This window comes from Arachis hypogaea, chromosome 20, assembly GCF_003086295.3.
Source record: "Arachis hypogaea cultivar Tifrunner chromosome 20, arahy.Tifrunner.gnm2.J5K5, whole genome shotgun sequence".
Lineage (NCBI taxonomy): Eukaryota > Viridiplantae > Streptophyta > Magnoliopsida > Fabales > Fabaceae > Arachis > Arachis hypogaea.
The window spans coordinates 1165558-1192077 of record NC_092055.1 but is presented as its reverse complement, the minus strand read 5'-3'; the positions used below and the strand labels follow the sequence as shown (position 1 = coordinate 1192077).

Sequence of the window (26520 nt, the reverse complement as noted above, 5' to 3'; positions counted from 1 at the left end):
AACATATAATTGTCTTCACGTAAAATTGATAATTTAAAATTATTAAATAATTTAATAAATTTGACTAAATTATAATTTAATTACTCTTTATCATTAACTTTACATAAAAACAATTAAGAAAATTTTTAAGTATGCCGTCGTACCGGTGTTTCAGTGATTTTTAACCGTTGATTTTAATTATAAAAAATATATATAATTAAGATCAACGGTTAAAAATTACTAATACACCAGTATAACAGTACACTTGAAAATCTTCCTAACAATTATACATGCGTATCAACCTATCAATAAACATCTAAACAATTATTTTTATAAGAAAATATTTGTACGTGAAAAATCGTCAAATGTCAATTTAACTCACGTTTTTTTTTGGACGTTTTTTTGGAAGTGATACGTAAATAACTTTGAATATTAAAAAAATAATATAAAAAAAAGGAAAAAGAAAAAGAAAATTCGGTTTCATGTGTTGGATACTTGGATCGAATTTTTTATTTTTAATATTGGAGTGATAGTGGTATTTTTCTTAAATGTGGATTGTTGGGATGTTATACTTAAATATGGGATCGTTTAACTAGAGGTACAGAAATTGGATTGACCGATTTGTGAGAGGTACACAAATCGGTCCCAGAGATTTCTGAGAGGTACACAAATCAGTCCCACGAATTTGTGTTGGTACATAAATCGGTCCCAGAGATTTCTGAGAGATACACAAATCGGTCTCAGAGATTTGTGTTGGTACACAAATCGGTCCCAGGGACTTGTGTTAAAAAAAAATTAAAAAATTTTAAGTACAGAAATCGGTAAAAATTTGTGTACTTCCACAGTTTTAAAAAACACAAAAAATTATCATGTTAAAATATATCACCACTTTTACTTCTATAACAAAAAAAATTAGCCACTTGGATCTTGGTGAAACTTGAAAGTATCTACCGTTTTAATAAATAAATAAAAGAAATCAAAATGAAAAGAAAAACCTCCTCCCCCGTTCTCTCTGTTATTATTACAGAGAGAGACGCAAAAACATTGTCATTCACTACTGCGACTACCCTTACTTTTCCCACCAACCTCGAAGCCTTGCTTTGCTGCTGGCGGAAACTCCGAAGTTCTCTTCTCTCTCTCTTCACATTTCACAAATCACAACCCTCCCTAACTATTCTATAACTACCTTCTCTTCCCTCTCAGATTTCATTTCTCGCCTCAGATCTCCTTACTACAAAAATGCAGAGCGTGGCTTTCACTCTCTCTCCCTCCCTCCCTCTCCGCACTCCCCACGCGCCTCGCTCCGCCTCCCTCTCTTTCCATCCATTGCGTCTCTCTGCTTCCAAATCCGATCCCCTTACCTCCAATGCAACCTCTTCTTCCTTCACGCGCCGATCCTGGCTTCATTCTTCTTCCTCCTCCTTTAAGTTCCGCCCGCGCAATTCCGATCTCGACGACCGCGCTCGCTTCGAGGCAAGAGCCGCCTCCGTTCCCGAAAGCGCCAGCGGAGACGCCGCTGCCTCCGGCGGCTTGCTCAAGACTCTTGAGCTTGGCTCCCTCTTCGGCCTCTGGTACCTATTCAACATCTACTTCAATATCTACAATAAGCAGGTGATTCGATTTTTTATATTATTTTTTAAAATTTCAACGTGTATGAGAAAATTTTAGTGGAATTTTGGTGGAAGTGGATGTATGTAATTTGATCTGAACGTAAATGTTTGCTTCATGTTTGAGCTGAATTGATAATCGTAGTTTGTGCGAATGTTTTATTTTGTTGTGAAAGCTCTTACTATGTGCTAGCAATTCAATTTTGAATTATAGTTTATAGATCTATGTGAAATTATCAAATTGTGATTATAGTGTTGTGCTGGAATTTGGATTGTTTTTCTCTGTTGTTGAGGTTCTGAAGGTTATTGTCATTTCTCATTTTCTTGATAATTTGGATTTGAATTTAGCTTGATCGTTTTTTGAAAAAAAAATAAATAAATATATGGTTATTTACAGGTCTTGAAGGTTTATCAATTTCCGGTGACTGTGACCCTTGTTCAATTTGCTGTTGGAACTGTTCTTGTGTCGTTTATGTGGGGTTTGAATCTGTACAAGAGACCGAAGATCACTGGTGCTCAGGTATTCTGGTGGTGGTTGATGAATTATTGTATATTCTGTGTTCTGCATTGTTGACTGACTGAGAATCTTTTGGCAGCTTGCAGCAATATTGCCACTGGCTCTCGTGCATACTTTCGGAAATCTTTTCACCAATATGAGTCTTGGAAAGGTGGCTGTGTCGTTCACTCACACAATCAAAGCCATGGAGCCTTTCTTTTCAGTGGTCTTTTCCGCAATGTTCCTTGGAGAGGTTAGAATACTATATTTTCGTACAACCTCGCAGTGCCTATTGCAATCAATGAAAAAGTGAAATTTTAAAAGGGTAGCCTATTGCAATCAATGAAAAAGTGAATTTTAAAAGGTTACCCGTAGTTAGAGACAATAGACAGTTGAAGCAGTTTCTTGAAGAAAAAGTCCTTAGACATCCAAGAAATTGTAAATTGATGATTTCCAATTTTAATCCATCATTTAACTTTCTTGTAGATGCCTACACCATGGGTGGTTGGTTCCCTTTTGCCTATTGTTGGTGGTGTTGCATTGGCATCTGTGACTGAGGCCTCTTTCAATTGGTAAGATCTCCTCTGTGTCTTATTACTTCTGGTCTTCTGGAAGAGGAATGGGAAGAGATATCATGCATTAAAAAAGGATTTGATCATTAGAATTCTAACATGGTGGAATATTGGATAGGGCTGGATTTTGGAGTGCAATGGCTTCCAACGTGTTGAATCAATCTCGTAATGTTCTTAGCAAAAAAGTCATGGTTAAGAAAGAGGTATTTTAATGCAGGAACACTTCCAAAAGTTTTGGATATGTGTCATTGTTTATGTTAATTGATACAATTCAGAATGCATTTTATAAATGTTATTTCACATTTAGAAAGCAGAAAATAACATGCATTTTTGTTCTTCTCAGGATTCTATGGATAACATAACCCTCTTCTCTATAATAACGATCATGTCCTTCTTCTTGTTAGCACCTGTGGCTTTCGTCATGGAGGGTGTCAAATTTACCCCTACTTACCTGCAATCTGCTGTGAGTATCTTGATGTTAGCATAGCTTTTGTCATATCCACATTGCCACAATCAAAAGACATAATGGTGTTGAGAATGCTAATCCGTTGTTACATCATTTTTCTTGACAGGGTTTAAATGTGAGACAAGTGTACATTAGATCTGTACTTGCTGCACTCTGTTTCCATGCATATCAGCAAGTGAGTTGATTTATATGCTTTCGGTTCAAGCACTTGTTAAATGTGGGGCTATATTGTGGCCTAGTGGAGCATTGAATCTCTGACATCAACATCAAACCCCAGTCCAACACTGGGATGATCGATTCAAAAAATTTTGAATGCTAAGTTAAACCTAAGTGAATGTTACATATCCAAGCAAATCTGTTTTATGTGAGATGTTTAAAAATGTTACAGAAGTTGAGTGACTGTATGACCACTATGCTGTGAGATATTTTATGTCTATGCCCTTACCTCATTGGGCTGTTGAAGTTGAACATTTAAATTTATTTAGAAAATGACTTGTTTTATCCTATAATGATGAATGGTTAAAAGACTCTGCATTTCTTAATAATAGGTACTGATGGTTTTCTGTGAATTGGCTATGCAGGTTTCTTACATGATATTGCAGAGAGTATCACCTGTTACTCACTCTGTTGGCAACTGTGTGAAGAGGGTTGTGGTCATTGTTAGCTCTGTCATCTTCTTCCAAACACCTGTCTCTCCTGTGAACGCTTTCGGTAAAACTTCTTCCCACTTCCAACTGGAAAACAGTTGAAGAGATGTTTGAAGTTTTAATAATTATATTGTATCCCTGCTATCATTTGCTGAGATTTTTATGTTCTTTCTACAGGAACTGCTGTAGCTCTTGCTGGAGTTTTCCTATACTCAAGGGTGAAGAGGATTAAGCCAAAGGCCAAGACAGCTTAATTTTCAAATGGTAAAATTTTGTCGTTGCATGAAAAAAGCAGCAGCCAAATAGCTACATCTCTAATTTATTTGTAGGTCAGATAGGGAACTTGAGGATTACCTCTTATCCGTCACCTTTTTTGTTTTTTGTTTTTTGTTTCTTTTTTTTTTTCTCTCTTAGCTACCTTGTGGATTTCAATATTCTGAGTAAGTGCCCATTGATTTTGCTACATGAAAAAATTTATCAGCTTCTGAATTTTGCTCAAATACCTCATGAAGGTGTGCGTGTTCTTAATGTAATATTTGCTTACATGAAGCATATATGTAATCATCTATTGATTTGGTACACATAGACTTAGTGCAAGTTCTTCTGTTAGAGTAATGTCACTTTTACATTATACCTTTGCATACGGGCATATTTTTATTTATACCAGATTTAACTATTTTCAATTATGATTTTTGTTGGTGCCATTAAAATATTGAGAATTGTAATTTTAGTGTATAACTTTTCTGTTACTCTTAGCGTTTAACCGTTTCAATTTATTGTTCGGTAAGTAGAATTAGACTCGTTACTTGTTACCGGCTGATGTTAGAGTATTTGGCATCTTAGGCAGATATTTTTCTTTATAAAAGCTTCTCTACGTGTTATTGAGAACAATTTTTTTGTTTAGTTTATGTTTAAAGGCATTTTGTCAAGTTCCTTGGAAGTTGCTTTAAAATTAATGTATTTTAATATTTTGAAAGATTACTTTGTTGCAATCTTATTATATATTATTGTTGATTCTAGCGAGTAGTAGTGACCACCATGTGGCTGTTAGAAACCGTAATTTGTCATTACCGGCAATATCAATAATTGTTGGCAACAATTATTCATCGTAAAGTCCACGTGAAAAAGTTCTACGAGTGACCATTTTTAATGCGGTAAATGTTCCCTAAATATGAAATATATCAATATCAATATCATATTTCTTTCGTTTCAAAATGTTTATATATTTAAATACATTGATTTTTTTAATATGACTAAATTTTGTAACACATATTTTAAAATGGAAAAGTATTAGATATATCATGTTAATTTAGTACCATGAAAACATATATTTATCGTTTATCATTAAATATTTATGTTTTCTTTTAATATTCAATAATATTGAAAATTTATGTATAGCATACTAAATTTGCTTAGAAGGATAGTTCATAGAATGTTAGTTGAAGGAAGGTTACATTTTCAGCAGGAAGACATCCCTTTGTTTTTTGGTAATTAAACAAGTAATTCTTTTTTTGCCTTTTGTTAACTAATAGCTATTAAGTGAAATCAAAGCTAAATTAAAATATACATTGAATTTCTTTACCAATGTGCATGTAGAGTGACAAACAATGAAACCTGTATAACTAGGACAGAAAAGTCAACTTGGTCAAAGAAATGAATCATTAAGTCAAAAGTATAACCGCAAGTCAAACAAATTAAGCTACCTTAAACCTTTGGGAACAAATTAAAGGATTATTACATACATATTAGGAAATTATATTATTTAAAACTATTTATGTTCAAATAGGTCAATTAACAGAAACTATTTTTTACTTGAATAAAATTGCATCTAATAAGAAGCTACATGCGGTTTAATTAATAAAAAACTATCTAAGCTTTCATATATAAAGAATGTTAATAATTTTATTAAATAATTATATAAATTTAGTCCTATGAATTAATATATTATATGGACATTGAAAAAGTACGAGACAACCCTTTACATATTTCCAAATTATTTTTAATGAAATTTAAAATTAAAAATAAAGAAATGGGTCAACTAGATTGTATCCGAATTTGAATGAATTCATTGAATTGGTACGAGAACATATTTTCTTAGCTAATTATATTAACATATAATTTAAATTTTGATACATTATCTCACATTTAAACGAGATTATTAAAAAAAATAGCAGTATGCAGAAGTTGCACCTTAATTTGGTGAATATAAAAAGAGTTAAGGTGTTCCCTTGTTGCAAACCATCCAACTAGGAGTAATTAGTCCTTATTGTTTATTCTTCATTCTTCTAAATGAAGGGTATACTTTGAAAGAAGTAAATTTAAGTTAAATTTGCAATTAGTACTAATTAGTGCGTTAAATAGATATTCATAAGCTTTTGATTGTACTCTACATTACTTTACATTGATAGAATGTCATTGAATATTGTTCCAAAAATATTTCTCATAAAATTACTCTACACTAGATAAGCATATAAACTCTATCAACAATAAATAAATATCATAATTGAATACCGTTAAATCCTAGTGAAAGTTACAAACTAAGTCATTGACAAAAGAAAATTAAATAAAAATATAATGCTAGATTCCTAATGTTTGAAGTTACAAACTAAGCCATCAAGATGTGAATCAATATCCCATGCAATTAATTCATTATTATGGTAACGTTCCCCATTAAGTAACATAAACAAGTTGGATTGAAACTTGAAACAGAGTAATGCTCATCACTTAATTTTCTATTACTTCTTTTGTCAAAGGATTTTCAAACAAACCTTAGAGAAACTTTTGCATCACAAACAATGCAATATTCACTAACAATGAAGGAAATTGATCTTCCATTTGGAATCTCTAATTCATCTCATGGATTCTACCAAGATCTCCATCACCATGTTGATCAATTTCATCAAGTGAATGTGAATGGCAATTCCTCATCATCAAATCATCAAGTTTCTCTAACAAATCTTGATTCCTTTGATGTCTATGAGTGCAAGCCTTTTGTGGAGAATAATAATGTTCATGTTATGGATGATTTCCAATATAACGGAGGAGGTTTTGGTAATTTGAACCTCACTAATAACAATAATCGAAGTACTCCATTGGATATCATAGTTGGAAACCAAGGTTATTTACCATTTTATCCTCTTCAAGAGACCAAGCCTACGAATCTCGTTCTGCCAGATGAAGTCTCATCCATATCAACAATGGGTTATTACAAAAGGGTCAATGGAGTCAACAAAAACAATAAGTTATACCCAACATCCAAGAAGACCTACAAACTTCAAAAGAAGTCTAACATAGTAAAGGGCCAATGGACAGAAAGCGAAGATAGGTACAAAAAAAATTCATTCACAATTTTATGGTAGAAACTCAGGTGCAGTCGACTTCACGTGAAGTTGATACCTGAAAATCGTTGGATAATTTGATTGGTCTGACTAAATTTTCATCTAACGACTCTCAAGTGTCAACTTCACGTGAAGTCGACTTCACCCTGAGTTTTCACCTAATTTTATTTCATGTATAAATAAAATCAAATTGTGTCTAAGAAAATAACGTGTGTATATGTTGCTGCACCAAAATAAAGCTTATTGATTCAGCTGGTAGAACAATATGGATTAAGGAAATGGTCTCATATTGCTCAAATGCTGCCTGGGAGAATTGGAAAACAATGTAGAGAGCGTTGGCATAATCATCTAAGACCTGACATTAAGGTTAGTACCAATTTTAGTTCATATCATAGTATTATATGTTTTTCTCTTGGATTCTCTTTGAATTGTTACTATTTTTTATAAGCTACGCTTTTAAAGTGTGACTAAATACTGTATTAAAAGATATTTTTAACATTTTTATCATCTTGTTGTTTATCGATTTGATTTGATTCGATTTTTTTTTTTTGTAGAAAGATATATGGACGGAAGATGAGGATAAGATCCTAATTGAAGCTCATGTGGAGATAGGAAACAAGTGGGCAGAAATTGCGAAAAGATTGCCCGGACGAACTGAAAACTCGATCAAGAACCATTGGAATGCTACCAAGAGAAGGCAATATTCAAAAAGGAAGTGTAGATCCAAGTACCCTAAAACATCTCTCCTTCAAGAATACATCAAGAGTTTAAATTTGGACAAAAATCCTCTAATGGACTATAGGAGAAAATCTGTTAACCCTAGAGGCAATGCTAACAAAACTAGCTCGGCCGCCTCAAGCAAAGCACCACCACCACTTTCGGCGGCGCAACCTCAGCCGGTAGGTAATAATAGTCAATTCTCTATGTCGGATCGGTTGGTGCCAAGTTATGATTTCAATGAGGTAATGCCGGATTTTTGTTTTGATGAGAATTTGTTTGAAGGAGGGTGTAGCATTGATTCATTGCTTGATGACATTCCTTGTGCTCCTATTATGGATACTAGTACTATTAATGTTGTGGATGTTGATTACAAGTGTGATGATATGCAACAAGAGATTGTGGAATCCATGATGGAGGGTGATGGAATAATCAAGAAGGAGATGGATTTGGTGGAGATGGTGACAAAGGTCAATAAAAATTGATGATGCTTGATTATTACTTATTAGTCCTTGGTGCATATATTATATGGTAGCTATAACTATCATGCACATTTAATTATTTTTATCTTTTTATCTTCATGTATATGCTTCCTTTAAGAGAGAAAGTTTATGGAACTTGTAGCAAATTTAAACACAACACAACAATGGAGCAGGAATGGGGAGTGAGGTGGGGCTACAAGAATATTTTGAAGGAGGAAATTAAGTAATAATAATCACTATTAGAAACAATTATAGTATTAATATTTTATATATTATGTTTATGAATATGATAAATAAAGCTTGTAGTTAAATTTTGATCCTTATTAAAGGGGACCAATTGGCAACTGGGTTATAAGCCTTGAAACATTATTAAGACAAATGGAAATAAATTAGTAATTTTTTGTTTGCTTTTAGTCTATTCCATAAAGTTAAATGCTACTATATTAGAAATTAAACTTAGCACTGTGGTACATTTGCACTTCTGGATTTAATTATGTAAGAATGCATAATGTCAATGTGGATCTTAATTCTTATGCTTTGGAATGTCCAATTATTTTATTTATTTAAAAGAAAATTCTACTTCCCTTTTCTACGTTATGTTAAAATGACACTCTCATCTTCTTTATTTTATAAATGTATATTCTCATTCCTTCTAATTTTTAAAAAATTTCCTTTTTAATCCATTTTAAACTTTTTGTGTTAACTAATGTTAACTTTATCCATTTTTTAAGAAAAAAATATGCATTAGCAAAAATTTTATTTTTTATCATTAAATTTGCTTACCAAAATATCTTTTAATAAATTATTCTTTTATTGATTAAATTATATTTTTAAAAAAATTTAATAATTATATTATTTTTTTCTAAAATATCATTCAATAATTTTTTAATTATTAAATTATAATTTTACCAAAATTTTCGTTAACAATTTTTTTATATTTTATTATTAATTTTTCGATATCTATATATATTATTTTAATATTAAATAAAAAATTTTAGTAAGATTATTTTTCAATATCAATATATATTAATTGTTATACATATTAATAGTGGTAAGATTTTTTTATTTAATATTAAAATAATATATATTGATATCGAAAAATTAATAGTAAAATATAAAAATAATTGTTAACAAAAATTTTGGTAAAATTATAATTTAATAATTAAAAAAATATTGAAGGATAGGTATCTTAGAAAAAATAATTTAATTATTAATTTTTTTAAAAATATTTTAATAAAATATAATTTAATCAATAAAAAAATTATTAAAGGTTATTTTGGTAAGCAAAATTTAATGATAAAAAATAAAATTTGTGCTAATGAGTATTTTTTTAAAAAATAATTTATTTTTTCTTAAAAAATAGATAAAGTTAATATTAGTTACACAAAAAATTTAAAATGGATTAAAGATGATGTTTTTTAAAAGTTAGAAAGGAGAAGAATGTACATTTATAAAATAGAGAGGAGGATAGTGTCATGTTAGCATCTCGCATGGGAGAAGAGTGGAATTTTCTCTTTATTTAATAATATATTTACAAGTGAAACTGAGAGTTGTATATTGTGTATATTTCTATTTCATATTATATAATAATATATACACAATTTATGATAAAAGAAGAAGAGTATAGTCACAGTTAAATACTCAAGGATTTCGACTTTGAAATGTTAATGGTGGTATGTATGTTTTTTCGTTAATAAATAGTGTGAAATGAAACGAAGTTGTCTATATATTTCGTTATTTATAATGGTGCATATTCCATTACTGTCACATGAATATAGAAACGATGTAATTTTAAATAGTGAAATATTTATTATCTTTTAAATTTTTATATAACATTTATCAACTGCTCTCTATTTAAAAAAGAAAAATAATATCATTATAAAATTTTATTTGTGGACAGAGGTAAAACAAGTCTATATCAGAGTTGAATTCGTTTATTTATTTATTTCCCTGCTATTATGTATTTTGTTTTACAGGAGTTCTTAATTTAGTAATGCTAAGGAAACAAAAAAAATAGTCAGAACTTGTTTTATTTAGTATTAATTAATTATCGCAATAATTAATAAATTTTAAATAAAACAAGTTATGCAGTTTTTGACTAATTTTCTTTGGTTATCAAATATTTTCGTTCTTAATTTTGGTGAACAATGTTAAGTACAAGGAGTAATAAGTTCAACAATATAGGATTACACGACATAAACATACATACATGCATGTATACATACATACAGTCCAAACAAATTGAATAAGACAATATAATAAGTTTGAAGGAAGCAATTTAAGAGTGAATTAATTAAGCTTAATAACTTATGGTGTTTGTTTCTAACTTTCTATTGAGATTAATTAAGGTCTTAATGTAATAAATTCGGTTTGTACGCTTAATTCATAGCAATAGAAACTGAATTGAGTTTGTTTCTAGTGCCGTTTAACAGAGCAAAGTTATAAGCCTCCTGGTAAATAAGAAATTAGCCACAAAATATTGTATACGCCATATATTTAGTTTTACGGATTAAACCTAAGATATTATCTTTAAATAAGTCGAATAACTATCACTTGTGTTAGCCTATTTAGGTATTTTAGTTTCCAATCAATTATTTATTTGATCATATACTGAAAGTAGAATTATAAAAAAAAGAATGAAAAAGAAAATTGAAACAAACAAAAGAACTGATAACATCCGAAGCACAAATAACAAACAAAACTATTGTTATTAACATAGTTTATTAAATCTTAAAGAACAGACTCATTATTCATCAACAATTTTTACAACTTATCTATTTCCTAACACCGCCTGACTCCAACTCCCTTTCGACAAAGCTGTCAAGGAGAAGAAGATGGCCTGACCCAAGAAATCTTACGGCATAGCCATCAGGCTCTTGAATAGCGGACACAATAAACAAAACCACTATCCAATCTTACAATGTCATAATTTCTCTAACTATATGAACCATAAAGGAAAGGATGATATGAATGAAAAAGTGTGATATAAAACAAAGGATGATCAAGAAGCATCTCAGCAGTCCACTTCTTGCTAGGATCCTTCATAAAGCACTTTTTCCAGAAAATCATAACAGAAAACATTGATTCCTTTCGGCTTCTTGGGTGATAGTTCAAGATACTCAACGAAGAACCTCAAATACTCTTCAGTACGCAAAAATCTCTCACCCCATGCAAGCAATCCAGTCAACATTTCAATCACTATGCAACCAAGTGCCCATATATCGATCGGAGCATCAATATGACCGGAAAATGTCTCCGGCGACAAGTACAATAGCGTACCTCTAGGCTTGGACTTTCAAACCTCAAACTCTGCTTTCTCCTCTTTAGTCTTAGATAATCTAAAATCCGCAATCTTCAATTGATAGTATGCACTCTCTTTCTTCAATGAAGGAAACAGAAGAATGTTCTCCGGATTGAGGTTACAGTGGACGATTCCTTTGCGATGAATATGCGAAAGCCCTTTAACAATCATGCATGCATAGACGCTCACGTCGGTCTCCGGGAGAGGTTTCTTGTGGATCAAGTCATCCAAAGAACCGTGAGGAGCATACTCCAACAGAAGATTGTAAAAGTAATGTCCGTGCTTTACCGTGATCTCAGTGCCAAAGCATCGAATGATTTCTTCGCAACCACCGCTTTCACCTTCTTACAATGATTTGAAAATCTGTTCTTCTTTCTTCAGTGAGAATGCCAACCTGGGAATGGAGCTCTTCTCAGCAATGAAGCTCTGATACGATGTTTGTGTATCAACAACAATTGCAAGATAAACAGTGCCATAAGAACCCACTCCCAAGACTTTCAGTTTTTTCCATTGTAAGCTACTCATCTTTGATTGATTTTTCTTACTCCTTGTATCAACATCAAATGTTACATATAATGATAAAATAATATTATTTATCAATATACAAATTTTTGAATACATGCAGGTTAGTTCTTTTGGCTCTTTTTGTGGATTATGAACTCAGTTTTGTGTTAGTTCGTTACCTTGTGCTATTTATATTAATTAGTTGTATCACTGAAAATCATATAAATAGCACAAGGTAACGAACTAACACAAAACTAAGTTCATAATCCACAAAAGAGCCAAAAGAACTAACCTGCAGGTATTCAAAAATTTGTATATTGATAAATAATATTATTTTATCATTATATGTAACATTTGATGTTGATATAGGGAGTAAGAAAAATCAATCAAAGATGAGTAGCTTACAATGGAAGAAACTGAAAGTCTTGGGAGTGGATTCTTATAACACTGTTTATCTTGCAATTGTTGTTGATACACAAACACCATATCAGAGCTTCATTACTGAGAAGAGCTCCATTCTCAGGTTGGCATTCTCACTGAAGAAAGGAAAACAGATTTTCAAATCATTGTAAGAAGGTGAAAGCGGTGGTTGCGAAGAAATCATTCGATGCTTTGGCACCAAGATCACGGTAAAGCACGGATGTTATTTTTACAATCTTCTGTTGGAGTATGCTCCTCACGGTTCTTTGGATGACTTGATCCACAATAAACCTCTCCCGGAGACCGACGTGAGCGTCTATGCACTCATGATTGTTAAAGGGTTTTTGCATATTCATCGCAAAGGAATCGTCCACTGTAACCTCAATTCGGAGAACATTCTTCTGTTTCCTTCATTGGAGAAAGAGAGTGCATACTATCAATTGAAGATTGCGGATTTCAAATTATCTAAGACCAAAGAGGAGGAAGCAGAGTTTGAGGTTTGGAAGTCCAAGACTAGAGGTACGCCATTGTACTTGTCGCCGGAGACATTTTCCGGTCATATTGATGCTCCGATATCGATATATGGGCACTTGGTTGCATAGTGATTGAAATGTTGACGGATTGCTTGCATGGGGTGAGAGATTTTTGCGTACTGAGGAGTATTTGAGGTTCTTCGTTGAGAATCTTGAACTATCACCTAAGAAGCCAAAAGGAATCAGTGTCTTTTGTTATGATTTTCTGGAAAAGCGCTTTATGAAGGATCCTAGCAAGAGGTAGACTACTGAGATGCTTCTTGATCATCCATTCCTTTACATAACACTTTTTCATTCATATCATCCTTTCTTTTATGGTACATGTAGTTAGAAAAATTATGATATTGTAAAATTGGATGGTAGTTTTGTTTATTGTGTCCCCTATCCAAGGGCCTGATGGCTATGCTGTAGGGTCTCTTGGGTCAGGCCGTCTTCTTCTCTTTGATGGCTTTGCCGAAAGAGAGTTGGAGTCAGGCGGTGTTAGGAAATAGATAAATTGTAGAAAGTGTTTATGAATAATGAATCTGTTATATAATATTTATAGTTTGTAAGATTTAAAAAACTATGTTAATAACAATAGTTTTGTTTATTATTTGTGCCTCAGATGTTATCAGTTCCTTGTTTTTGTTTCAATTTTTTTTTCTTTTTTCCTTTTATAATCCTGCTTTCAGTATATGATCAAATAAATAATTGATTAGAAACTAGAATACCTAAATAGACTAACACAAGTTGTAGTTATTTGACTTGTTTAAAGATAATGTCCCAGATTTGATTCTTAAAAACTAAATGTATGGCGTATGCAATGTTTTGTGGCTAATTTCTTATTTACGGAAAGATAAATTGAGAAATGTTAGGCAAGTGAAACTGAGAGTTGTATATTGTGTACATTTCTATTTCATATTATATAATAATATGTACACAACACAATGTATGATACAAGAAGAAGAGTAAAGTCATAATTAGATACTCAATAATTTTAAATTTGAAATGTTAATGGTAACATATATGTCTTTATGTATTTCGTTATTTACAATGATACGTATTCTGTTACTGTTATATAAATATAAAAACGATATAGTTTTGAACAGTAAAATATTTATCATCTTTTGAGTTTTTATATAATATTTATTAACTATTTTTTATTTAAAAAAAATTAATATCATTATAAAATTTTATTGGCAAAATTTAGGTGGACAGAGGTAAAACAAGTCTATATCAGAGTTGAATTCATTTATTTGTTTATTTATTTATTTCCCTGCTACTATATATTTTATTTTACAGAAGTTCTTAATTTTGGTGAACAATGTTTAGTACAAGGAGTAATAAATTCATCAATATAGGATTATACGACACATAGATACATACATACAGTCCAAACAAATTGAAGAAGACAATATAATATGTTTGAAAGAAGCAATTTAAGAGTGAATTAATTAAGCTTAATAACTTATTGTGTTTGTTTCTAACTCTCTATTGAGATTAATTAAGGTCTTATTAATGTAATAAATTCGATTTGTACGCTTAATTCATAGCAATAGAAACTGATTTGAGTTTGTTTCTAGTGCCGTTTAACAGAGCATAGTTATTACTTAATACTTATCAATCTTTTCATTAAGTAAAGATTGTTGAATATTTATTTTTTAATTTTTATATATTTCAGTTAAAAATATTTTTTAACAAAAAAGATCGATACAAATGGTTTCATTTTTTCATTTTTAACATTTGAATAAACATTTTAATTTTTAAAGATTTAGCTTAAAAACCCATAAATTCGAAGAATGAATTTTTCATGCACTTTTAGTTTAAAGAAATTTACTCATAAATTTAATTTCGTATTATTATTATCATTAATAAAAATTACTATTTTTAAACTTATTATTTAATAAATAATAACATATTGCAGAATTTGGACACCAATTCCAGTCAATTCATTTATAAAAAATCTTAGGTGTATATAAATATATCAATGTGTTGTTTCATATTATATATATATATATATATATATATATATATATATATATATATATATATATATATATATATAATTATATTATATATGCCTAAAAAATTATCTATCAATTAGTTATCTTATATCAAAATACGTATTTGGTATTTTAATTTTTTTATTATATTATTATAAATAAGTTTGATTACATTATTACAAGTTTAATTATTTTGATAATTAATTATTGAATTAGAAAAAAATAAATCAAAATTTATAAATGTAGTTATTTTTTGTATACATATAATATTTTTATATTTTATATAAGTAACTTGTGTAGTAATTAATTTTTTTGTGTACACTTATTTTATTTGATGAAAACTCAGGTGAAGTCGACTTTACGTGAAGTTGATATTTGAAAACTGTTAGATAAAAATTTAGTTAAATCAATCAAATCATCTAACGGATCTCAAATATCAATTTCACGTGAAGTTAATTGCAGTTGAGTTTCCACCATATAATAATTGTTTTGTGTTTAAAAAAAAAGACGTGGTGAGTCAAGTAGAAGTGGCAGTTGCCATTTACGAAAGTGCCCCTCTGTCAACAGCTAACACAACTGTAATAACCAACCAAAACCAAACTATATTACAACGTGTTAAATTGTTATTATCACAAAATTAGTTAATTAATTAAACTAAATAAAAAAAAGGCGATAATAAAAAAGAAAACGCGCTTTTTGGTTCTGACTATTGAATCTCTTCTTCTTCTTCTTCTTCTTCCTACTCTGTCTTCTTTGTCAAATCAATTTCTGAGCCTCACTTGATTTCTATTTGAATTTGTGTCGTAAATAACCTAACCATTTCACTTCGCACCCCCAAAACCCAGCACAACAAAAAAAAAAGAGTTTTTTTATTTTTTATTTTTTGGGAATTGTGGAATGGGGTGTATACAGAGCAAAAATGCTGACACCAAAGCCACCAGAGCTGCGCGGTGGCGATCCACCGGCATTGTTGCTCTCCGCGACTCCAAATTGAAGGTAACTGTTTTTTTTTTTTCCTTCTTTTTAACTCTTCGATTTTGATTTCACTGAAATCTTAAATTGGTGCCTTGTTGAGTTAATTTAGAGGATTTAAAAAAAAAAAAAGTGCGAGGTTGCTGACTGTAATTTGTTGTATTGATCCCGAAGTTAAGTACTGATATGATTATGAAGAATATGTTTTGTAAACTCTGAATAGGGATCAATTCAGTGGTTGACATTGAATTTGTGATCAATTAAAGGGTTTAGTCTTTTTTTCCTTTGTATAATTATTTCTTTGTTGTGTTACACAACTTGAATTCAAAATTTATTAACTGAGAAATGGTTTCTGTACTCACTTCATTTTGGATACTGAACTGACTCGCTTCCCTCCAACATTAGATGGAATGCGCAGGAGAGTGACTTTATGCGGTTACTGATGATTAGTGAGTGCAAATAACATAAGTATTATAGATTTATAGCTGTTGCATACAATGAACAGTTCTACATTGAGGTGATTGATGCATGGGATAGGATATTTTTTGTTCACTGAATTGTGGGTCAAAACATAAAGGTGTATTGTTCTAGAGCAAAAGGGAAAAAATATGATATTGTCCTCTAGTGTTAATTGATATGTTGTCAAGTTTAGTGGCCCCTTCTGATGTTCCTAACTGAGATGTATTTTGAGAGGGAAGACGACCAAACAAAAATGATTCTCTTAACATGTATAACTGTTTGCTTTTATGATACGTACTTACCTTGGACCTTTTGGCTCTCATGGTAAACAGACATTTCCTGACGAAATCCTTGATCTAGACAGAAGTGTGCGCACACTTGACTTAACACATAATCGAATAGGTGTGTGCTCTTTCTTCCGATTTTCTTTCTCATCACATTTTGATTAAGAAGCGCTTGATCTAAAATATATTTTATCTTTTTGACTTTGCTGAAAATTTCCTTCCACTATTATTTTCCTTCATTGCAGTTGACATTCCCATGGAAATAAGCAAATTAATTAATATGCAGCGCCTGGTAAGAAACAAGAATTTCACTCTATGCCTCAAGCTTTGAAACTTATCATGAACAATCTTTTTCAACTGGGAAATGTGATTATGGATTATATCTATTTGTGTTGAAATATGAAAGAGCACTAGAGCTGTAAATTAAATAGGATGCAATAGATTTGGATATTGATACTAAGTAACCATCTTTTGTAAATATTAGTATTCCAGCCAGTTGTCATTGACTTGAGTTCAGTTGTTTACTTGTTTCTTGAAGTTGCATAGCTTGAAAACACGATAATTCTCTCTCTCAAAAAGGTGAGGCTAGTGAGTTAGGAAGACAAATAATTTCTCAATGTGCATTCAAATCCTCCTTGTTTACATTGCACATTGGTCTTTTCATTGTTCAATAGCAGGGATGAACAAGAAGTTCTAAATCCTGCAAAAAATTTCAAGGAGCCACATAACCGATTTAGGTTTGGCAGGCTTCCTTGCTACCGCAAACTCTATCACATTTTTGTTGTTCCTTTAGAAGTTTGTCTACTTATTGATTAGGATAGAATTTGTCAGTTTTGAGTTTGTTTAAACTATTCTGTTTTCTTTTCTTCCGTGTTGGTGTTTTAGCAGTGGTTGTTTTAAATTTTTCAACAAACCTAGCCGTATGGTATTATTAAAGATTGATTGCAAAAACTGCCATATAATCAAGTTGTGCTAACATCACAGATATTGGCGGAGAATGTAATTGAGAGACTGCCAGTGAATTTGGGAAAACTCCAATCTCTAAAACTCATGAACCTTGATGGAAATCAAATTTCTTCCTTGCCTGATGAATGTAATTCTCTTTTTAATTCAATAAGATAACTTTTTTAAAGAAATGATTTTACCTTATTTTCTTCCATGACATGTATTTCAAGGAACATTTTCTTTGAGATTTTATTTATAGCTGACAGTGTATTCTTTTTCCAGTGGGCCAGTTGGTAAGGCTTGAACGCTTATCCATCTCTGGAAATTTGTTAACATCCTTGCCAGCAACTATTGGCAGTTTAAGAAATGTAAGTGATCATACCTAATGGAACCTAAATATCATCTCACTATTCTATTCCTTCTCAGATTTGGAGTTTCCATTCATGATGCATCTTTATGTGGATATGCTTGTTACCACTGCATAATCAAGGGATGTTGAATGGTTTGGGATTACCCTATTATTAATAGACATTTTGAATTGGTAACTTTTCTCCATGTCATGGACACATTAGCTATGATGCAAAGTTAGTTACACTGTAAGACATTTTAGATTGTGTTGTGTCATTCTTATAGCTTTTTTCCATCTAACTGTACATGATTGTCTGGATATAGACTTGATTTCTCTTTATTATTTGCTATTTTGTTACCTTTGATATTATATTATGCTGTAAACGCCTATGGCACTTGGATCATAAGGATGTATTCATAATAAATTAGCTGAAATTGCTGTTATTGTGTTTTCTTTGACAGTTTAGGATATTTTGATATAAAATGTGTACCATTTTTTAACTTTAGAGTTTCATGCATGTTTGATAATGCAGCTGTTGATTTTAAATGTGTCAAATAACAAGTTACAGTCTCTACCAGAATCCGTTGGTAGTTGCTACTCTTTGGAAGAAATACAAGCTAATGGTTTGTATCTACTTGACTTGACTTCTTTGTGTATGCATCGGACGAGGATGATAATGCATGATTTTGCATGTATTTCCCATCGCATCCATTTTTTCCTTGCCAGTCATGTAAAGTGATCAAAGAGTTATTTTATCAATGTGGTCTTACTTAACTGGGTTTGGAAGATTGTTGACCTTCCTAAACTGAGTTTAGTTGATTGTTAGGTTTATAATCTTAAAGATAGTGTCAAAATTTCAGATGAAGAATGACTGTGATATATATACTGTAAGACTTCTCTAGGGATGGACAATTTCTATGATAATTTAATCTGGATCTTTGGAACAGCTAACATCATCAGCTTTTTTTGTTAAATGGCTTCATATTGTAATGACTTGGCTAATTTTGAACATTTCAGATAATCAAATTGAAGAGCTTCCTGCTTCAGTATGCAATCTCTCTCACTTGAAGTCACTTTCCCTAGATAACAACAATGTGAACCAGGTATTATTTTGTGATGTGAAGAAGAAGAACTTTACTGATGCAATGCTGAACTTGATTGAATGATATCTTATTCTCTCTGGGTTATTTATTTTGTGTGTATGGGCACCAAATTTCAATTATCAATTTATGGTAAACTTCTGATTGTAATGTAAAACCATAGATTAGCTGCATACTCTAATCAAAATACAAAGCTTTGGTCTGCTTATATGTTCTTTACTTGCATTATATGTTACTGTTCAACACTCACATATCGAATTGTTCAAGGTCAACACTTATTTCCTGTGATTGCAAAGGTCTTGATGATTTTCTTTGCTTTACTTCTAAACAGATACCGCCGAATTTATTGAAAGACTGTAAAGCTCTTCAGAACTTATCACTGCATGGCAATCCAATATCAATGGATCAATTTCAGCAGGTATGTTTCCTTTTTCTTATTGTTTTACCTTCTGCTTTCCCATCTGTATTTCATCTATTAAGTCAATATAAATGTTCAATTTAAATGTAAATTTGAACCATTGATGAATATTCTAGATGGATGGATTCCAAGAATTCGAAGCCAGAAGGAGAAAGAAGTTTGACAAACAAATTGATGCAAACGTGATGATTAGTTCCAAAGGTCTTGATGAGGGTGTTGATCATTAAAATCATCCTATGCTAGATAATGACACCACTTGCAATGGAACTATATATAGACATACATTTTGGATGAAACTTTTTATGTAGCATGGAAGAAAGGGTATCTTATCCCTCTGTTACATTGTATATGATCCCTATTTTTGTTTCTCCTTACCCAAATTTTCATGCAAATATGCATTGCTGGCTTGTAAATGGAGCCATTATCCAGCACTCATCTTTAGATTTTCATATATGGGATTATTTGAAGCCATTTTGTTGATGATGAAAAGGGATTATATATGTATCTTGGCAGATGTAAATTAACATTGCTTTGGATGTGTAATATTTAAGGGCTGCAATGGCATTCTTTGCCCCTTAATATTATTTCAGGTGATAAAGAATGAAAAAATCTTATGCAGTGCTTTGTTTCATTCTAAGCTTAGATGGAAGATAATGTTTATATGAAGAAACATTAGTACAAGTTAGAGGGTTGTTTTTCTGAAAGATGAGATTTTTATCATCACAAAATTATCTTACTGCCAAGAATGAATAATTTTCAAGGCATGTTTTTTTTGGGGTCCCTTTTTAACATGGTACCTCTAACAATCTAATTAAGGAGAAAGTCTATATAGACAACCCAAAACCAAAAACAGGTGGACCATGTGAAAAGACTGAATGGTACAAACTAGGTTTTATTGATACTTTTGATAGTGACCAACCTAAGTCCAAAGGTTCAGTTTATATCAGCAAAAGTGGAACTATCATTTTGTCAGATTTTGTTTTTGATATTGGAGTAGCAATAGTGTTTTTTCAAAATGTGGGTTGATGAGGTGTTATTCTCAAATGTGGAACCGTTTAATTAGATAAACAAAAATCGGACCGTCCGATTTGTGAGAAGTACAGAAATCGGACCGTCCGATTTGTGAGGATACAGAAATCGGACTGAGGGATTTATGAGAGAACAGAATGTTAAAAAAAATTTAAAAAATTTGAAGTATAGAAATCGGACCCTCCGATTTTTGTATCTTCCACACTTTTGAAAAACACCAAAAATTACAATGTTAAGATATATCACTACTTTTACTTCCATATACAAAAAAAAAAGCTTCATTTTGTTTGGTAAATTTTGAAGCAAAATTATAATTGATTTACCACAAATTCACAGAGCACGAGAAAAACAAAAATCAAAAGTGACTATGATTAAATTAATTTCATTCATTTTAAAATTTACTTTGCATACACAACTAAATGCTAAAATAAAAGGAAACAAAAAAGAAAAGATATATTTATATTTTCCTTTTGTGATGGAGGGAATTTAAAAATTTCACCTTATTAAAAGAGATTTTGAAAATGATTTCTATAAATATCTAAACAAAATATTTTAACAAAAAGAACTTTAATTATCTTACAAAATCACATTCCCTTCTAAAATTCCTTCGTCCAAGACACTCTAAATTTGTTTTTAGTTCACCACATGACATAACAATGTTGTATTCAAAGCTATAACAAAGTTATATTCAATATCAATATTGCAAAAATTTATCATAACTTCATTTAGTACACATGATTTCATCAATTATAAATATGAAGAACTAAGATATTAAATCTATCAAATTCTAATAAACCAAAAAAATATTATGTAATTGTTGAAGCGTTAAGCTCAAAAGGAAAATTGTGATACTAATAAAACTTTAAAGAGTTTTATTTTGGTACAATAATAGTGTAAATTCATTTGGTTTTCAATTACATCTATTTTTTTAGATGATCATTCATGTTATCAATATAAATAATAATTATTTTTGCTAACATGTCATTACGTAACTGAATATACGCATAAAAGTATTTTATTATTTTATACCGAGAGTGACTCAAAATTAAATCAAAACCTTAAATATGCTTAAGAGTATTTTTGAGGGGGGAAAATCCTAACATGATATAAAAAAGAGATTAATTTTAAAGCACTGACAGTATAAAATATTTTACACAATCATTCATTCACATTTATTCTTTTGAATAAATATTTACACAGTCAATATAAAAGATAGTTACTTTATTGATGTAACATTACCTACTTAAATGTATGTATAAAATTATTTTATAATATCAATATAAAAAAATTAAATTTATAGTATTGCAAAATGTAAACATTTTTTGTCACCAAAAGTGTATTAATATTTTTTGAATAAAACAAGAACAATCACAAACGAAACCCTCCAGGCCTCCACTAATAATAAGTTGATTATGTAAATAATAATTAAGAAAATGAATATAATTAGACATTAGACAATTATATGATAAATCAAAACTAAACTCAAAATAAAAAAGCCTAAATAAAAGAAGAAAGACATTTATTATTGGTTATTAATTTATTATTATCCCCAGATTCTCACACCAAACAAATAAAAATCACGTTGGCCCAAAAAGGTTAGAAGTCAAAAACAGAAGGCAAGAAAAACCACCCACTTGTACGAAGCCACGTGGCAGAACTACCTTCGGCAATTACAATTTACAATTATGACTCAGAATCTTGCCTCAACCTCGTTCCTACACTGTCCCATATATACCGCACTCTCTCGTCCTCACACTCTCACACATTCAGGGGCATTCCCCGTAATTACACACATAAATCTTCAATACGGTGCCGTTTTCTTCTATCCCTTATTCCTTTCTCGCACGTTCATCTCACACCCAAAAAAAAAAAAAAAAAAGAAAAAAGAAAAATACAGCTAACCCTAGCTTTCGCCCCTTTTTCGTTTTAGCCGCGTTTTCCAATCTCGATCCCCTTTTCCTCCCTCTCTCGATTCGGCCTTCACTTTTTCTGGAATCGTCGAATCGTCGCTGCCTTCTTCTAGATCTTGTTCTTCTGCATCGATCGATCCCAATTTTGGCCTTTCGGTGTTCGTTGTCTGATTTTAGGGTTTCCGTCGCCCAATATTCTTGATCTATTTTTCCCAATTCGGGATCTGAAAAAATTATCGATTCTTTGCTTTGTTAGGTTCCTGGTCTTGTTCTCCTCGTTTTGTTTTCTCCGATTTTGTAAATTATTTTTGGTCAACGTGTATTTGATTTTTGTTCGTTCCTTCAATTACCTTGTTTGCGTTGTTAGATCTCGTGTCGCGTGACCTGATTCGACTCGAATCGTAATAATTGTCAATCGATTATACGTTTTCCTTTCGTTCTGGTTGGAAATTGAATTTTCTAGGGTTAGGGTTTCCATAATTTGGGGCTTTTCTTGTTTCCTTGAAATTCTTGGTGGGAAGGATCAATTCCTTTGATCAATTAAGGTTTCCCTGTTTGATTACTCCCAATTAGAGCTATTATTGCCTGATTCAGCAGTCTGCCATATATTTGTACGACAGTGTTTTAAGGTATAATAACTATTATATTACTATTATTTACAAAATGACAATTATATTGCACTTTTCTTTTGCTATATTTTATCGTCTTTTTTTTCTTTTTTAGTTTATTTATTCCCAATGAAAATTTCTCTGGGCTCTGTTTATTCATTGAAGGGTGCATGAGTGATTGGGCCCACTAGCTTTTTATGATGATATTAATGTTAGGGAATGTTGATATTAAATACTGTATGAGTAAAAGTGGTCTGAAGTTCCTTTTGGTTTGTTCTCCATTTGAATTGAAGACAGTCTACTTGAGTCTATATGAGTCAACATTTGTCATCTACTTGACTGCTTAGTCTTCTTCACCATAATTAGCCTATCTAAACACATTTAGTGGATATTATGCACATTTAGTTAAGCCTAATGTGTATAGTAATCATATGCAAGTGAGATTGTTTTAGTAGTGACTTTTATTAGTCAAAGGTGCTTGCTCTCTTTATTGTTCTCAGTAACTTTTAGCAGTTGATTGAGTTGAAATGTCTGCCTATTGGATAATTGGCAGGTGCTTGATGATTTGCACTTATTATTCAAACATGCTTGCTCTTTTCGATGAATAGTGAATGATTTTTCTTGGTTTGAGTAACAGTTGATAAAGTTGAAGTGTCCATCTATTGCATAATTTCTAGGAGCAAAATGTGAAAATGATATGTGCATTAACCATATGTATGTAGAATTTGAAATGTGGAGTCAGTTAACTTGTATTAATCAGAGTCTAGCAGTATTCATTGTTGCATTGAATACTTAGCTGAGTTTTTTTTTGTTCAAATGAAAGCACTTTTATATGGACGTGGTGACATGTGCTGTCTATCATATCAAAATATTCAAGTGCTTTGAGCAAATGTTGTTTGGATGACAATTAATAGTTTCAAATAGTTTTATTGCGAAACAATTCTGTTGCCCTTACTTTTCATTTGTTCCTCTTCTTCAGGTAATCATGGTGCAGAAGCGTCCATTTGATGCTGAGGAGATGCTCGAGGTTTCCTTCAAACACCCGAAACATGCAGAACCCAGTGATCAGCTTGTTTCATTTTCTGAATCTGTTTTTCCTGATGATGATTGCCACACCCATATGCCTCAAACTTCAGGTGGGATTTAGTCTCAACCCCAGACAAAAAGTTCAGAAACAAACTGTAATTTGAAATAATAAACAATGCTTTTTCAAACAGTTTCAAGTTTCTGATCAATTGAACTTCTAATTCTAGTGGTTTCTGCACTAGTACTCAACCACTTACCTATGGTGCGTCATATTAATTGGATATGACCTATTTTATTACTGAGTAGTAGGCTGTTTGCTTAAGTTAGTATTTTTGTATTTGATCGTGGGGTCAACCTTAATGTACAATGTTGGAGATATTCCTTTGTTACTTTTATGAACGGAATTGGACTGCCACAGTTCTGACATCATCTTGTACTGTTGTCTGAGATTTTCCTTGTTCCATAAAATATATCTTAATCTTGTCTACCTCATCATTTGTAGAGGGCGGATGTGGGCAAGGTAGTAATGAAGGTATTGAGAAGCTTGCTGGTGAAAGTATCGGTAAAGGCCCTAGAGGGGCCGAGGACTCTGAAGCTAGTTTTCCTGTAGCTTGGGCTACCAGTAGCACTACTGAACAAGTTGTCAAGTCAGAGTCACCTGTTCATCTTGCTCTTTTTCCTGAGTATTTCCATTCAGAACCATCTGTACATGTTGCTCTTTTCCCTGAGTATTTCAGTCCAGAGAAACCATTTAGGACGTTGGCTCGCTATGAGGACATCTATTCCATACTCATTGAAAATCCTCCTCGCAAACTTGTATCTATGGGAGCTAACCATCAGGCTGATATTCCAGTTTGGGATTCTTCGGTTGCTATTGACAGACCAAATGCCTCTGAAGATGTCTCCAATCTAGGCTTCCCCATTGGAGATGAAGATGAGAAAAGGCTGATGGGGACATGTATAATCCCAATGCCTCAGATGGAGTTGTCTTCTGACAATGATGACGTTGGAAAGGGCAGAACCAATTGTTGGTGTGAAGATAGAGGATCCATCAGATGTGTTAGACAGCATATAGCAGAAGAAAGAGAAAGACTTTTGAAAGAGTTTGGGCATGAGAAGTTTGATGAATTGGGGTTCAATGACATGGGAGAACGTGTGGCAGAAAAATGGAGTGCAGAAGAAGAACGCCTATTTCATGAAGTTGTCTTCAATAATCCAGTATCCCTTGGCAAGAATTTCTGGCACTATCTCTCCATTGCTCTCCCTTCACGAAGCAAAAAAGAAATAGTTAGTTACTACTTTAACGTCTTCATGCTTCGAAAGCGGGCAGAGCAGAACAGAAACGACGCCTTGAGCATTGACAGTGATAATGATGAATGGCAAGGTAGTGATGGCATTGACATTGCAACTCGAGAGGAAGATGAGGATGACTCTGTTGTAGATTCTCCAGTCGATCAGAATGATATTGGTTTTACCAGCTGCCATGAAAATGATCAAGTTGATTATGATGATGAATTTGCTGCAGATGAAATTTGTGCTGTTAATGGAACCGTAGATTTGACCGAAAGGAACATTGATGATGAGGATGATTCTAAATATGATGCTGTGTCTGTGGGGAGAAGCACTGTCACAAACCGATTCTGTCCTCCAATACAACCTCATGATCAGACTATTCACAAGGATGATGAAAATGTTAAAGATGAAACATGCACTTTTTCTGACGCCGTAGTGTCCTCACAGGAGACCAGAGCGAAGAGCGGTGCTGAAGGTGATCAATGGTGTGGTAACTATAATGAGGTGGCAAGTAATGGCTATAGCAATGGCCATGTGTTGGAGCCTTGCGATGCAAAAGTGTGGGATCCTGCATTTTTGTCTTGCTCTAAAAGTAAGATTGACTTCTTGCCCACTTGCAACATGATAGAAGAAATCTTTGGAGATGGAAGAAGGCAAGACATGAGAAAAGGTTGAATTGATCCTAGGCTTTTGTTTGAAGTAAATCTCAGCTTATCAATTTTTGCTGGGTAATGAGACTTCAAATTTTTCCTTTGTATATGTGACATAAGAATGAAAATATAACCTTCTTTGTAAAATTGATTTGGAAGGTTATTTGGTTTTTCCGGTTATGTCCCATTTATTCTTTCTTTTTTTCTTTTTCTTTTTCTTTTTCTTTTCCCTCTTAAGTCCTTAAGGAACTGTAAACTTCATATTCCTTAATTTAATTATAGTTTCCTCGTTAGGGTGGAATATTTTCAAGGGGGATAATAGTTAGCTGAGAAAAAAGAACTATCTCGGTTCTAACTTCCAAGAGTTATCTTATCTCATGATGTAATTTTCTCTTACCACAATCTTTAATGAAAATTCCAGCTGTTACATCTC

At 31.9% G+C, this 26520-nt stretch overlaps 4 protein-coding genes across 4 annotated transcripts; all 4 read left to right on the top strand.

Annotated features, from left to right (window-relative positions):
- Positions 1–962: 962 nt before the first annotated feature.
- Positions 963–4348, top strand: LOC112783000 (triose phosphate/phosphate translocator, non-green plastid, chloroplastic). The gene is made up of 9 exons (XM_025825716.3): positions 963–1590; positions 1984–2106; positions 2183–2335; positions 2569–2654; positions 2773–2857; positions 2998–3117; positions 3227–3295; positions 3702–3831; positions 3945–4348. The coding sequence occupies exons 1-9, from the start codon at positions 1219–1221 to the stop codon at positions 4019–4021; spliced, it is 1215 nt and encodes a 404-aa protein (XP_025681501.1). The 5' UTR covers positions 963–1218; the 3' UTR covers positions 4022–4348.
- A 2232-nt stretch (positions 4349–6580) lies between these two features.
- Positions 6581–8307, top strand: LOC112783444 (transcription factor MYB98-like). The gene is made up of 3 exons (XM_025826396.2): positions 6581–7092; positions 7345–7471; positions 7660–8307. The coding sequence occupies exons 1-3, from the start codon at positions 6581–6583 to the stop codon at positions 8305–8307; spliced, it is 1287 nt and encodes a 428-aa protein (XP_025682181.1).
- Positions 8308–15675: 7368 nt separating this feature from the next.
- On the top strand, positions 15676–20202 carry LOC112784492 (plant intracellular Ras-group-related LRR protein 7). Its single transcript, XM_025827725.3, has 9 exons — positions 15676–16040; positions 16808–16877; positions 17005–17051; positions 17744–17852; positions 17987–18072; positions 18586–18676; positions 19071–19156; positions 19485–19571; positions 19688–20202. The coding sequence occupies exons 1-9, from the start codon at positions 15942–15944 to the stop codon at positions 19796–19798; spliced, it is 786 nt and encodes a 261-aa protein (XP_025683510.1). The 5' UTR covers positions 15676–15941; the 3' UTR covers positions 19799–20202.
- A 2103-nt stretch (positions 20203–22305) lies between these two features.
- LOC112785706 (uncharacterized) lies at positions 22306–26520 on the top strand. The gene is made up of 3 exons (XM_025829148.3): positions 22306–23139; positions 24098–24254; positions 24647–26520. Exons 2-3 carry the CDS (start codon positions 24104–24106, stop codon positions 26110–26112), a joined length of 1617 nt encoding a protein of 538 aa, XP_025684933.1. The 5' UTR covers positions 22306–23139; positions 24098–24103; the 3' UTR covers positions 26113–26520.